The sequence below is a fragment of the Suncus etruscus genome, chromosome 5, assembly GCF_024139225.1.
Source record: "Suncus etruscus isolate mSunEtr1 chromosome 5, mSunEtr1.pri.cur, whole genome shotgun sequence".
In the NCBI taxonomy this organism is placed as follows: Eukaryota; Metazoa; Chordata; class Mammalia; order Eulipotyphla; family Soricidae; genus Suncus; species Suncus etruscus.
Genome location: NC_064852.1, coordinates 52,241,997 through 52,258,446, shown reverse-complemented (window position 1 = coordinate 52,258,446; position 16,450 = coordinate 52,241,997). Strand labels below are relative to the sequence as shown.

Sequence of the window (16,450 nt, the reverse complement as noted above, 5' to 3'; positions counted from 1 at the left end):
ACCTAACTGTGTTCAGACTACTCCTGGGTCTATGTTTAGATATCATTCCTGACTTTGCTTGGAGACCAAAACTATGTGCCAGGAATCGAACCCTGGTCTGCTTCATATAAGGCAAGAGCCCTACACATTAAGCTATCTTTCTAGTCCTCTTTTTTCTCTTTTATGGTGTAGTTAAAATTAGGAACAATTGTCTAGGATTATATTACTTTTCAATGTCCTCAATCAAGCCCATCTGCAAAGTTGCAAAATTCTGATTTTCACTTTCACAGGTTCCAGGCACTCTTCTCTTCCTTACCCTCTCAGCCTACTACTACAGACCTAATTTAGCGTTTCCCTAAAATAAAATACTATCTGCAGAAGTTTTTCTTTATGTTCTTTATCCAAAATATTTAAATTATTTATATTTTAAGAAAGATTCTGAAGAATTTTGAAACATTTGCCTGGATTTGTTGTATGCTCATTGTTTTCTTTAGTACTGATTGCTGTGGGGAATGGAAAAACAGAATTGATAAATCATTTCCTTTCAATAGAGACTTAGAATTTTTTTCTAATAAATGTGACAAGTAAATAGTTTAAGTTGAATACCATTGTAGTGGCATGAATAAGAGATATTGAGAGATAATATATGTGTAATTTTAGACAGAGAAAAATATAACATGATAAATATAAACTATGAACTTATATTAATTTACAAAATATAAATGTGTCGAAATCAAAGCAAGTGACTATAAGAAATGGCAAAGTTGGGTCCAGAGTGGTGGCACAGCAGTAGGGCATTTGCCTAACACAGTGGGTAGGGTATTTGCCTTGCACAAAACCGATCCAGGTTTTATCCCAAGCATCCCATATACTTCTCTGAGCCTGCCAGGAGTAATTTCTGGGTGCAAGCCAGTAACCCCTGAAGGCTGCTAGGTGTGGTCCTGAAACCCCCAACTGCCCCCCTCAAAAAAAAAACAAGGAAAGGGGCTAGAATATGTAGGTCTTTAATTAGTACAGGATATTACTTTGTCTTATAATAATGGGGGACTCTTTCCATTTGTTTCCATTTCCAGCTGACTTTTGAAGAAATGGTCATTTATTACTGAATGAGGATGGAGTGAGAGTAAGGACAGGCTGAACTATTGGGACACTAAATTAAAAAAAGAAGATGGTAGTTGAACTGTAGTGATAGCACAGCGGGAGGTTGCCTTGCATGCTGCTGCCAAGGACGAACCCGGGTTTGAATCCCAGTAGCACAATTGGTCCTTTTAAGCCTGCTAGGAGCGATTTCTGAGTGCAGAGCCAGGAGTAATCCCTGAGCACCTATGGGTATGGTTCCCCCCCGCCCCCCCAAAAAAACCCTCACAAAACCCATCAGCAATAACAAATATAAAACCATGGTAGCTAATCAAATGTAAAGCAAATAAAACCCAATAGTGGAAAGTATAATTCTTAGTGGAGAAAAAAAATAGATAAAAAAAAATAAAAATAATTCACAGGATTTAGTGCCAGTTTGGGGAGAGAGTAGTTTAAAAAAAAGAGAGAAGAGAATGTAATAAATGAATAAAAGTTAGAAGGAAAAAAAGGCTTTGCATGGAAGACACTCTTATTTTGAGATTATATTTGGTCATTAAAATATAGAAATGAGTATACATCTTTGAAATTTCCTTATAGATAAATTCTAAGAAATTAATATATTAGGGAAATTTTATGCAAAGACCTATAAAACTTAAACTTATACTCAAGAATATTTTATGGACTTGGAAGATGTCACATTAGCTGAAAGCAACTAGTTAAAATTGGAGATGAGATTTTAATCCCAGTGCGACGGCATTTTCTAGGGGAATCCAGTGATCCCCAGTAAGGTAAAAAAATAAGAAAAAAATGAGGGGGAGATAAAGGAGGCATCAAGACCAAACAGGTGCAAGACTACTAGGTAGTGGGTTGGATACAGAGGGAACCACATATTCTAGCCGCCCTGGGGGTGAGGGAAAAGGAAATGGGAGGTAGGACAAAAATGGAGGTGTAGGGAGGACAATTTGGTGATGGGAATCCCCCCTGATTTTATGTGAATATGTACCTAAAATGTTATTGTCAACAATATGTAAGACACTATGATCAAAATAAAAATTATATTAAAAATAATAAAAAAATGAATAACATGGGAAAAAATGACTCATTGACTTATACATGTTTCTAGTTGCTAAGAGACAGGTCCTGTGATAGTATCTCCTGCTTAGTTTTACTTTATAGAAAATTATCTCTTGAGCTCATGGAATTGATGAACTTCATCATCCTTTCAGGAAATTGACCAATGTAAAATGTTTGTCTTCTATAGGCATTTTCTCCTATTAGCATCATATACTAATATTGGAGTATATATATGTATACTAGACGAAAATGAATGTTTGAGCAAGGTTACAAACCTAAATGCATTTTAATCTTTTTGATAGTTCTCCTAGTCATGCATAATGAGATTGAAAGACCCTTAAAATGATTCCTATTTTTATAAAAGTTATAATAACTGTTCTGTTTAGCTTGCATGCATTCAAGTCATTTAAACATTTAATGAATGGTACATATTCTTTCTTTCCTCATAGACGATTTCATTTCACTTGCAAATTTACTTTGTGAAATCCCTGGTGAATTTAATTTCATTGTGCAAGCTACTAAATGGGGAGCAAATTAGTGTAGAAGTGGCTTCTAAGTAATTATTACACTTATAAAAATGCAAACTTTAAGATTAAAATATATTTGTTGAATGAATATATTCATTACAATCTGTGAGTACATTAGCATACATACTAAAATAATTAAGTTTTCTCTAGGGGCAGTATAATGAGAAGAAAAAGTAGTTGTTTTCTCTCAAAATATATAACACACCTGTCATAATATTGGATTCTTCATAAGAATAAATAATCACATTTTAGAGAATTAAGGGATATTTATATGAAATTGTATAAGAGCTATTACCAATACTTTTTTATCTTGCCAAGGCCAGAGTCTTAACTTTCCTAAAAGCTTACATCCTTGAAAAATGGCTCTGAATCATTTATAACAAAAAAATTACAAGAATATTTTCATGTGGCATCTAGTTCTTTTAAAATGAGTGGCCCAGGGATAAAGAAAATTACAAATACATTTGCTAAAATATCAGCATTTTCCCATAATTTTATTTGTTGTCTATAGAGGTCAGAATAACGTATGGGGGCCATAATCCCAATTTTTGGACTAAAGATATATTTCAATTCAAAAGGAATTAAATACTATTCAATTTTTAATTATGATGATAGTATCAAAGAAAATTATATATTATAATTTGTATACAATTATACTGTGTATGAATTTATAAAATTAATGTCAGTTTAGGAAAATATGCCCAATCAAATTAATATTAATTATTGGTGCTGAATAGTACAGTAGGTAATGTACTTGAGATGCATGTAGCTAAACTGAATTCAATTGACACCACATGTGATTTATCATGCCTCACCAGGAATGATCCCTGAGTACAAAGCTAGGAAAAACTTATTACAGCTGATGTGGCCTACCATATCGTTATTAATTTTGATATTGGCTTCTTTAAAATATATCATTTGAAAGTATGCTATTAAAATAATATTGTTTTTCTAAATCTAAAAGAAAAAATGACAGTCACTGATTTAAATACGAAAACTAAAAATCTGTGTTAAAACACATGGCAAAAATGATCAAGTCAGAAGTTTCTTTGCAATATGTGTAACAATATAATCTTTATATAAAAAGTATTTTTATATTCAAGAGAAAGAAAACTTTTCTAAATTCCAGAAAATATTACAAGAAGAAATATGGCTAGGAGTTACTAAATATTGATGAAACTTTACAAAATACTTAAGTGTAATATGAAAATACTTTACATTAGATTAGTTGTAGTTTTCATACTAAGCAAAAAATGAGAAGCAAACAAAATAGTCAGGACTGGCCTCTGCAACCTTGATTCCTAGAGGGGTATAGTGAAGGAATAAATATAAATGCAATGAATATAAGCTTGGTGTGCAGTCATCAATTTTACTAACTAGATAAAAACTTTATACATTCACTGATTTTATTCATCTCTCAAGGTTGCCATTAAATTTAGGAGTAAAATTATATTGTAACACTGTGGGATTTATAGACTATTGTGATACTCAAGGAAAATAATACATATTACATTTCAGTGCTTCTTTCCTATTTAACTATCAGTCCTATTTGAGTATTTAAAAGGGCAATTAATCATCATATATTAAATGTTATAATGTTGTATAATCTTTGATCTGGCAAATTGAATTCTAGATATCTTTTCTAAAGATATAAATATAGATGCTCACCAGTTTATAACTACAATGGTATTCATGAGCTTAAACTAACAATGAAAAATGTAGATGATACTGCAATTAAACAAAAGAATATGATTGAATTTTAGTTTATCTGTTGAAATGTGCTCAGAATAACAACTTCAGAACAAGTTGTCAGCCAATAGTATAAAAGATGCTAAATTATTTAAGTTTTAAAATGGTAAGTCTTAAGTTGTGAATGGAGTAGTGTGTGTTCAATTGAACTTTAGAGACATGGAAATACAGCATAGCAAGCATAAAATGGAAAATTATAAAATTGTCCATAGTATAAGGGACTCTGGCTCACCAAATGAAACTAAACTGGAAATCCAGATGGGGTTAAATTATGGGGACTTTATACATAATATTAATAGACTTTGAACTTAATTTATTGGGCTGTAGAGTATTGTAGAGGATTTTTATCTAATACAACATGAACAATGTAGTCATAGAAACAGGTTTTATTTGAATGAAGTTAAAAGAAGATATAAGCTAAGACATAGATTGAGTACCTGGTTATAAGAACCCTTAGGGTAGATGTTAACAAACATTTTTAAAATAGACAATGAAATTTGTCACTAATAGCATGGAGGTAGGGTGTTTGCCTTGCATGCTGAAGGACGGTGGTTCGAATTTCGGCATCCCATATAATCCCCTGAGCCTACCAGGAGTGTTGAGCCAGGAGTAACCCCTGAGCTCTGCCAGGTATGACCCAAAAACAAACAAAAAAAAATTCAAATGTATGTTTCAAATCTGGATGACGGAATGAAAGGGAAAAGACAACTGATATGAATACAAATGAGTTGGTATACTTGTAGAAATTGACAATAGTTAACCATTGACAATAATTCACAACAAATTCAATGCTCAGGAAAGAGCTAGGGAATGAATATATATTTATATATATATTTAAATTTGAGTAATTGTTTTACAGGGGACTTTGAGATGCTTCCAAAAATTACTCACCTGTTTGGAAGTATAGAAAAGACAATAACTTTTCATAATGTACTAAATCTCCTTCTTCAATTTGTAAATTTGGGGGTGTTTGGGCCACACCCAGTGCTGCTCCGGGGTTACTCCTGGCTATGAGCTCAGAAATCGCTCCTGGCTTGGGGGACCATATGAGACACCAGGGGTTGAACCGTGGTCTGTCCAAGGCTAGCACAGGCAAAGCAGACGCCTTACCGATTGTGCCACCGCTCCAGCCCCTAATTTGTAAAATTTTTATATTAAAATTCTAATCAAATTATTTAATATTCTTTCTTTAGGAGATATTCAGTGATTAACTTGATAATACTAATGAAATGAAAGCATTTCAGACTGAATTATAAATAAACTCTATATTTGTCATTTTAAGATAGAAAACTTTGCTACTGAAGTTTTTTAGAAAAAACACTTCAAGATAATTAAATGTTGAATTAAAAAATTATTCACTACAAATCAAAACAATTATGAGGTACCATCTCAACCACAGAGATTGGCGCACAGACAAAGAATGAGAACAAGCTGTGTTGGTGGAGATGTGGAGAGAAAGGAACTCTTATTTACTGCTGGTGGGAATGCCATCTAGTTCAACCCTGAAAGCGATATGGAGATTCCTCCAGAAATTGGAAAATAAGCTCCATACATTCCAGCTATACCACTCCTAGGAATATACCCTAGGAACACAGAAATACAATACAAAACTTCATTCTTTATACCTATATTCATTGCAGCACTATTTACCATAGCCAGACTCTGGAAACAACCAAGATGCCCTTCAACAGATAAATGGCTAAAGAAATTGTGGTATATATACACAATGGAATATTATTCAGCTGTCAGGAGAGATGAAGTCACAACATTTTCTATACATAGATGTACATGTTTTAAAAAAATAAAAGAGATTTTTGCAATAATTCTCATAGACAAAAGAGAGGAGGGCTGGAAGGTTCAGCTCATAACATGAAGTTCACCACAGAGTGATGAGTGCAGTTAGAGAAATAACTACATTGAGAACTATAACAAAGTGAATGAATTAGGGAAGTAAAAAGTATGTTTAGAGTGCATGCAGGGATGGGATGGGGAAGAGGGAGATTTGGGACATTTGTTGATGGGAATGTTGCACTGGTGAAGGAAGGTGTTCTTTACATGACTAAAACCCAAGTACAATCATATTTGTAATCAAGATGTTTAAATAAATATATAAATAAAAAAGAAAGTATCTGCATGTATTTTTACCTACAAAAATTGTTTGTATATAGAACCACATAAGTTGAATAATTTTGCTCTGTCCCATAAATTAAAGGGGAAATAATGGAGGGTACCAAGACCAAACAGTTATAGAAATAAAAAAAAAATGACCAGATTTAAACACCAAATCCAAAGCCAATGACAACAGAATTAATACCCAATCTACAATAAGCTAGACTCAGAGGGGACCATTTATAATAGCAGCCTGGGGGTCAATGGATGGGTTATGGGATGCATGTTGAGAACAGGGATAAAGGTAGGACAACATTGGTGGTGGGAATGCCTGTAACTTAATGACACTGTGTACCTAAAATATTACTGTGAAAAATTTGTAATCCACGTTTGTCAAAAGTAAAATTATTTAAAAAAATATTCACTAGCTGTAATATTTTTAGAGTTTTTTGTTTGCTTGTTTGGAATACATTTCATGGAGCTCATGGCTAACTCCTGGCTCTATGCTCAGGGGTAAGTCTTGGTGCTCAAGGTTCTATAGAGAATGCTGGAAGTTAAACCTGTGTTGGCAAGGCAAGATCCCTACCTGTTATACTATCATTCTGGCCCTTATTTTTACAGTATTCTTATCACAAAAACATTCCATCTATTTTTTCATCTATTTACTTGACTAGTGCATAGCATGTACCTACCATATCTCAATGACCGTGTCTGGTACTAGATAAAAAGAGAAAATATATACTGGGCACTTGAGTGCTTAAAAAATATACTTTCGAGAGTCACTGCCAGCATGGGTTCAGCAGGCCTCTGCCATGCCAAAGGCCTTCTTAACCAGGCCTGGGGGGGCAGGACTTGGGTGACCCCAGCACCCCTCTACCGCCTTGCTCTGGATCTCCAGGGCTTCCCCTGGGCCACATGCCTGGGCAAGCCAGCAAGGAGGGTCCCTTGGAGGAGCTTAAAGGTTACACTTGGCTTTCCCCCATTCCCCACTCATCTACTTAGGAAGGGTTGGGGTGGGGACTTTGAACTTCCAGCCTGCCAGCTCTTGAAGGTCTCTCTTCTTCCTGGGAGCCAGGAGTCTCTGCCAGCATGAGGTTAGGCATGCCTTTGCCATGCCAAAGGCCTTCAAAACCAACCTAGGGGAAGTGTGGGACTTGGGTGACCCCAGCACCCCTCTACTGCCTTGCTCCTGACCTCCAGGGCTTCCCCTGGGCCATATGCTTGGGAAAGCCAGTGAGGTGGGTCCCTTGGAGGAGCTTGAGGGTTATCCTAGGCTCTCCCCCATTCCCCACCCAGCTACATAGGGAGGGTTGGAGGGGGGAATTTGAACTTCCAGCCTCCCAGCTCTTGAAGGTCTCTATTCTTCCTGGGAGCCAGTAGTCTCTTTCAGCATGGGGTTTGGCAGGCCTCTGCCATGCCAAAGGCCTTCTTAACCAGGCCTGGGGGGGATGCGAGACCTGGGTGACCCTACACCCCTCTACCGCCTTGCTCGGATCTCTAGGGTTTCCCCTGGGCCACATGCCTGGGCAAGCCAGCGAGGTGAGTCCCTTGGAGGAGCTTAAAAGTTACCCTAGGCTTTTCCCCATTCCCCACCCGGCTCCTTAGGGAGGGTTGGGGTGGGGACTTTGAATTTCCAGCCTGCCAGCTCTTGAAGGTCTCTCTCCTTCCTGGGAGCTGGGAGTCTCTGCCAGCATGGGGTTTGGCAGGCCTCTGCCATGCCAAAGGCCTTCTTAACCAGGCCTAGGGTGGGTGCGGGACTTGGGTGACCCCAGCACCCCTCTACTGCTTTGCTCCAGATCTCCAGGGCTTCCCCTGGCCACATGCCTGGGCAAGCCAGTGAGGTGGGTCCCTTTGAGGAGCTTGAAGGTTACCCTAGGCTTAACTTGTGGGTGCTGAGAGTTGCTCGGTTGCACTAAAGTAGTCACTGGTAATTTCTTACCAGTCTATATGTTCAGAACCGCGCCCCCACGTGCTTCAAGGTACATTAATAGTACTCCCTATCCTTGATTTATGTTTTTGTGTATGAGGAATGTCCATTTTCTACTCTGCCTGTTCATACACCCTTACAAAATCTCATTTTTCTCTTTAACTCTCTCACCCCCTATCATCATTACTTCACATTTACCTTTTTTAACTTCAGTACTGCAGAGTTCTAAGTCACAGACCAAAGTGGTGCACTGGAGTTACACCCCCCCGAACTATTTCAAAAGGAATAAAATGGACACGTTTGTCTTTTCAACATTTTATGTGTGTTTTCTTTTACAGCTATAGCTCTCGCTGAATATTTTCTTATACAGTGACGATTTTCCCCATTTTTTAAAATCTTTTCTCTCTTTGTGAACTGTTCAATAGAGAATTTGGTGAAAGAGTCCCTGAGTTTAATTCTTATGTTTGAACCAAGTCACGGGTATTTTTGGACGTGTTCTTACACCGATAACGCCACATGGCTTTATTTCTTGTTTGCATAGGCACTTTAAAACAGGAAAATACTATACATACAAATAAGTTCTTATCTAATAGAGATGTAAACACACAAATCTTGTAGTGCAATGGGACCTTACACCCTGAACATTGACATAATGACCTGGCACAGGCCTCAGAAAAACGGGCATTCTCCATTCACCCCTGATCTAGGGAAGCCATCTATGAAACATCCAAGGTTGTCTATAACATCACCTGGAAGCAATCCTCTACCAGAGAAGACCCTACCGCTGCTCTGACATTGATATACTCAAAAGAGACTTCCCTTAACACTGAGAAGACTTAACAACAACAACGACCTGCTTACTGGACAGGGCTTACTGCATTGCCCTTTAATTGTGAGGTGAAACAAGAGGATGCTCCACACCAGCCTGACTTTAATGTAGGACATGTAGATTCCAGGATCATTAATACAGAAACCTGATGCCAACAATAGAGACTGCATGACAAATAAAGCTGTATTGGCACTACAGACAATGACTTGGATTGAACAAACTAGTTTGCCTGGAGCCTAGAGTTGGTCTTATGCCAGAAAACTTCAGGGGTAGGGTCTCCTTGTATTTAGGCCTAGGCTTTTCCTTTTCCCCCATATTTTGGTGGGCCTATGCAAACAATACTTGCCACTCTAACACCGTTTTTACTGTGCTCCTTTGACTCTAAACCTTAAAAAAAAACGCTGAAACTTTTGATGTTAACTTAAACTAATATGCATGTGCATGAAAATGTAAAAAAATACAATGCCTTCAATGTTTAAGGAGTCATATAAATTTCATGGCCTTATATTGCTTTGTGTACTACTAAGAAAAGTTTTAATGTACTAAAATCTGGGGACCTTGGACAAATAATTGTACATGAGTTTTTTTTTTTTATTTTTCTTAATGTTCTTTGACTGTAAGTTTAAAATTTAGCCGTCAGCAAGGTGATTTCTTCTGAGAACTCTGTTTATGGGTGATTGTCCTCCCACTGTAACTTTACCTTGTCCTCTTTCTTTGCATCATTGTTCTCATAATTAAAAATAAAAATTAAAAAATATATATACTTTCAGGGGCCAGAGTGATAGCACAGCAATAGGGTAGGAAAAGATCAGCTTCTTTCTGATATTTCTTAGAACTTAAATCAGAAATAAAGCCTACCAATATCTTATGCAAAGATAAATATTTAAGATATAAATGTCCACAAATAAAAAGAAATTTCTTTGAGATAATTTAAAACAATATTAGTATTATTATGATTTTTTTTGAAAAGCAAAGGAGCTAAATTAGAGCATTGGTTATTTAAAAAAATTAGAAACTAATTAACCATAAAAATAGATTCAGTTTCTATGGAAACAAGAAAGAATGCATTAAAAACAGTGAAGGTAGCTTCAAAAATAAAATTCTAAAATAATTATTTTTGAAAATAATTATAAATTTAACATTTTCCTAATGTTAATTATTCTAAAAGTAATAAAAGAATAAATTATAATAAGATTCAATGTGGTAATTTAATTTTTATAAAATATTTCTTTGAAAACAAGAGAACATATTTTATTAATGATTTTAACAATCATGGCAGTCTTATCTTGCTGCTGGTATTATTCAGTGAATGAACATTTTTTATTCTACTTTAGAAGAAAAATTATAAAAATTTGGATAATAAATGAATGAAATTAAATTATGGAGAATGATCAATGGCAATACAACAACATATACTATTGTATGCATATATTACTAAAAATAAGACTTGTTTTATACATTTTGTGAATATTGAGAAAATAAGGAAATATATCATTTTATAGATGATAAAATGACAAAGCTCAAAAAATTAAGCAACTTATTATATAAGTCACCCAATTAATTAAGTCAATTATGATATAAAATAATATTTTATTTTTAGTACTTCTAATTTTTCCACTTTATAATGGAGAAAGTTGCTTTTAAATCCATTCATAAGTAGTTGCATCATTTGGTTATTTTTATATCTTAGCTATTGTACTAAGTGTGACAATGAATATAGGTGTGCATAAACCTTTAAAAATTAATGTTTTGAGTTTAGTGTTATATGCCAAGAAAGTATATATCTGGGTCATATGGTAGTTCTATTCCTGTTTCTTTGAAAAATCTTCATATAACTTTTTCATTTCTTTAAATTATTTTTCAATTTTTTAATAATATATTTAAGCACAATGATTACAAACATGTTTGTAGTTGGGTTTCAGTCATAAAAAAGAACACCACCTTTTTTTGTTGTTCTTTTTTTTTAAACAAAGCCATATAACATGAACTATCTAATTCCACCTCTCAAATAGAGGGAGAAATAAGGGAGGATACCAGGACCAAACAGATATATGATCAATAAGTAGTAAACTGGACACAGAGAGGACCACCTGTTCTGGTGGCCGGGGGGGGGGGGGGAGGGTGTGTGTGTGAGGGTGGGGGATATGTGAGACAGGATGGGAATGGGGGTGGAAGGAAGACAAACTTGGTGATGGGAATTCCCCTGATTCAATGTTAATAAGTACCTAAAATATTATTGTGAAAGATATGTAAACCAATATGGTCAAAATTAAAATTATATATTAAAAAAAAGAACACTACTTTTCACCAATGCAACATTCCCACAGTCATTGCCTCCAACCCCCCTTCCCCATCCCCTGCCTTTCTTTGAGACATGCATTGTATTTCTCTATCATTGTCTTGGTAGTTGTTATTGTTGTTATTTCTCTAACTGAACTTACCACTCTTTGTGATAAGCTTCTTATCATGGGCTGGTTCTTCTTGTCTTCATCTCTATTGTTTCTGAGTTCTATTATTATTATACTGACTTCTATTTTTCTTAGACCCCATATATGAGTGAGATTATTCTATGTTTATCTCTCTCCCTTTGACTTATTTCTTGTAACATAATAGTTTCTTTATCCATCCATGTTAAGCAAATTTAGTAACTTCATTTTTTCTAACAGCTACATAGTATTCCATTATACCACAGTTTCTTTAGCTACTCACTCACTGTTGTTGGGTATTTGGTATGTTTCCAGATTCTGGCTATTATAAATAGTGCTGCTATAAGCATATAGGTGGAAAGGAAATTATTGTATTGTGTTTTTGTGGTCCTAGGATATAACTCTAGGAGTGGTATTGCTTAACCATGTGGGAGCTCAATGTCCAGTTTTTTAAGAAATATTCACATTATTTTTAAAAAAGACTAGACTGGATGGTATTTTCACCAGCAGTGAAAGAGTGTTCCTTTCTCACAACACCCATGTCAGCAATGGTTGTTCTTGTTCTTTGTGATGTGTACCTGTCTCTGTGGTGTGAGATGATATCTCATTGTTTTGATTTGCATCTCCCTGATGATTACTGCTATGGGAGCACGATAGAAATTCATATACCTGGGAGTCAACTTAACTAAAGTGAAGGAAATATACAAAGAAAACTATAAATCATTGCTTCAAGAAATATGAGGACATATTTATCTGATATATCAGATAAAGGGCTGATATCTAGAACATACAAAGCGCTCAGAAACCTGAGTCCTTCAAAACCAAACGAAGCCATAAAAAAATGGGGAGACGAAATGAATAGACATTTCTCTGAGGAAGAGAGAAGGATGGCCAACAAACACATGAAAACATGCTCACCTTCACTCATCATCAGGGAGATCCAAATCAAGACAACAATGAGATACCACCTCACACCAGTGAGGTTGGCTCACATCAAAAATAATGGGAACAACCTTTGTTGGAGAGGATGTGGTATGAAAGGAACTCTCATTCATTGCTGGTGGGAATGCCCCTTGGTCCAACATCTATGGAGAAAAGTCTGGAGAGTGCTCAAAGAACTCAGAATTGAGCTGCCATTTGACCCAGCAATTGCTCTCCTAGGCATATATCCCCAAGATGGAAGGACATTCATTCCAAAATACATATGCACCCCACTATTTATTGCAGCACTCAGTATAATAGCCAAATCTTGGAACCAACCTCGATGTCCAACAACAGATGAATGGATCATTAAGATGTGGTACATATATACAATGGAATATTACATGGCAGTTAGAAATGATACAATCACAGACTTTGCAGCAACGTGGATGGACCTAGATCATGTTATGTTAAACGAAGTAAGTCAGAAGACAAAAGAAAAACACAGAATGGTAGCACTATTCTGAAACACCTAGAATACATAAAAAACAAAAAAAGGACATTGAAGAAGCATAACTGCTAGAACCACAAAGAAAGACTCCATAAACTCCATTCCCTGATCTGCACAGCCACCAAGATCTCTAGAAACAGGTCTGATTTTACCATCCAAGATAAAGTAGAAGTCTTCCACATACCACGAAAGCAGCAAGAGGAGAATAAATGATCTATTTTTTTGACGTCTTTATTTTGGTGTGGAGATTACGGTTGATGTCTCCAATATTATTTTATTTTATTTTGTTTTGTCTTTCTCTTTCTTTTTTGCACTTGAGTATGATTTGGTTTCAGAACCGAGATTATTGTGTGGTGCCTGCTTTATTGTTGTGGTGCTTATCGGTTATTTAATTCGATATTTTTTTTTGTGTGTGTGTATTGTTGTGGTATTTTAATTACTTTTTTCACATCCTCTCTCAAACTGAGGTTGGAAGCCTCTAGACAGGACTCTGCCTATTTTCAGTATATTTGATTTTTGATTGAGAAGAGGACATATTAGGTGATGGGTATTCCCCTGATTTAATGTGAATATGTACCCAAAATACTACAGTGAAAGATATGTAAGCCATTATGGAAAAAAAATTGTGTTTTTAATCAGAAACTTTCTTTGACTTACATGTATTATTATATTAATTATATTATATGTTATGTTATGTCACTATATTATGTTATATTAGTTTACCTTATTAGGTTAATCAATTTTGTCCTTTAAATGAATTCTTACTTAAAAAAAAAAACAACTTTAGTTTGCCCTGAAGAAAAAAAAATAAATAAAAGATAAAATAAGGCCTCCCAATTCTTACCACAGGCTGTGTTCTTTACACTGGCTGTATAGAAAGAGGAGGTACAGTAAAGGCACCCCATATACACCTCAACACAGGCCCCTTGCCGGGTATGTATTGTGAATTGGGGGACAAAAAAAAAAAAAAAAAAAAAAAAAAAAAAAAAAGAAATATGAGGACACATGAACTGGTGAAATATAACCTGCTCATGGATTGGGAGGATCAACATTATTAAAATGTCAATACTCCCAAGGCCTTGTACAGATTTAATGCAATTTCTTTAAGGATACCCTTGATATTCTTAAAAGAAGTAGACCAAACATTTCTGAAATTCATTTGGAACAATACATAAATAGCTAGAACAACCCTTAGGATAAAGAAGATGGGAGGCATTACTTTCCCCAACATTACATTGTACTACAAAGCAATTATCATTAAAATAGCATGGTACTGGAATAAAGAGAAACCCAGAGACCACTGGAATACATTTGAGTATTCAGATAATGACCCTTAGACATAAAAATAATTAATATTTGACAAAGGGTCAGGAGACACAAAATGGAGCAAGGAAAGCCTCTTCAACAAGTGGTGTTTGACAACTGGTCTGCCATATGCAAAAAAAGTGAACACAGACACTTACCTAATACTATGCACAAAGGCCAAATCAAATGGATTAAAGACCTTCAGATCAGACATGAAATGATAAGTTATATAGTAGAAAATGTAGGCAAAACTTTCCATGACATTGAAACTAAAGGCATATTCTAGGAGGAAACATCACTGTCCAAACAAGTGGATGCAGAGATAAGTAAAATGGGATTACATTAAACTGAGATGCTTCTACACTTCAAAGGAAACAGTGACTAGGCTAAAAATATCATCCAAAATATGGGAGAAACTATTCACACAAACGCCCATCAGATAAGGGGCTAATATCTAATATATACAAGGTACTGACAAATTTAAGAAGAAAAAGATATCTAATCCCATCAAAAAATGTGAAGAATAAATGAACAGGCATTTCCTCAAAGGAGAATACAGATGGCTAAAAGTCACATTAAAAAATGCTCCATATATGGGGCTGGCGAGGTGGCGCTAGAGGTAAGGTAAAGTGTGTCTGCTTTGCAAGTGCTAGCCAAGGAAAGATCGACCGCGGTTTGATCCCCCGGCATCTCATATGGTCCCCCCAAGCCAGGGGCAATTTTTGAGTGCTTAGCCAGGAGTAACCCCTGAGCATCAAACGGGTGTGGCTCAAAAAAAAACAACAACAAAAAAATAAAATGCTCCACATATTACTTTTTATGGAGGTTGAACAGTTTCACCAACAGTGCATGAAATTTCCTTTTTCACCACAACCCCACCAAAAATGGCTATTTCCAGACATGTTAATACGTTAGATACAAGTTTTGTTGTTCTCAAAAGGGTAATTATAAATTCCTGGTTGAATACAGCACTGCCTGAATACAGACTCTCATGTTAGGACCTCACAAAACTCAATAACAACATACACATAATGGGCAAAAAAAAACCAAGTAGAAACTCCACAAAAAATAATGGATGTCATGAGAGATATGCCCATTATCCTAATTTTCAGAGAAATGTAAATAAAAATAATGATATATAAACACACTCTTATGAGACTATCCTATCAAAAAAGTCAGAAATAATAAGTCTGATGGCAGTTGAAGAATTATAAAACAATCATTGTTTATAATATTATAATTTTTCTAGCCTCTATGGACTAAAGTATGATTTCTTACAAATTAAAAAGATTTAAAAATTTAAAAAAATTTAAAAGATAGGGCACAACAGTAGGGTGTTTGTCTTGCCTGTGGCTGATTCAGGTCTGACTCCAGTTAGATCCCCTGCATCCATATGTGCCCCAGAGCCAGGAGTGATTTGGAATAAATTAATTAAACTACTTCTTAGATAAGATGCTTATAAATCATGTCAGATGTAGGATACATGCTTTCACAAAAATATCTACCCAAAATGAAGTTTTTTTAAAAAAGAAATTTACCTGATTTCCTCCCATGCCATGACAGTTGAATATACCCACTTTTTCATTTTCTTTACGGCCCATGTTGTCTAAACACTGATTGGCTTCAACATTTCTTATCTAAAGGAAGCAAATTTAAAAATAAATAGGACAGTCATATCAGTCAGAAAGTATTCAATATTAACAAATTATATATTGATAACAAAGTAATCCATGCAAAGTTCTCCAAGAACACATAGTTTTAAATATTTTTGTCGGGGCCGGAGAGATGGCATGGAGGTAAGGCGTTTACCTTTCATGCAGAAGGTCATCGGTTCGAATCCCGGCGTCCCATATGGTCCCCCGGGCCTGCCAGGAGCAGTTTCTGAGCACAGAGCCAGGAAAAACCCCTGAGCACAGCCGGGTGTGACCCAAAAATCACAAAAAAAAAAAAAAAAAAAATATTTTTGTCATAATTTAGGTTTGAATAATTTTTCTTTTTTTATAGAAGTAAATTTGA

The 16,450-nt window shown here is 35.4% G+C and overlaps 1 protein-coding gene and 1 non-coding gene across 2 annotated transcripts in view; one reads left to right on the top strand and one right to left on the bottom strand.

The window, feature by feature from the left end:
- Window positions 1-16,450, bottom strand: part of GALNT13 (polypeptide N-acetylgalactosaminyltransferase 13) — a 623,731-nt gene that overhangs the window by 32,933 nt on the left and 574,348 nt on the right. The window contains exon 11 of the mRNA XM_049773003.1: window positions 15,973-16,071. Coding sequence (XP_049628960.1) covers window positions 15,973-16,071 — 99 coding nt within the window. The remainder of the gene's footprint in view (window positions 1-15,972; window positions 16,072-16,450) is intronic.
- On the top strand, window positions 13,957-14,089 carry LOC126010100 (small nucleolar RNA SNORA51). Its single transcript, XR_007496236.1, has one exon. It is a non-coding gene; the product is annotated as a small nucleolar RNA SNORA51 (small nucleolar RNA).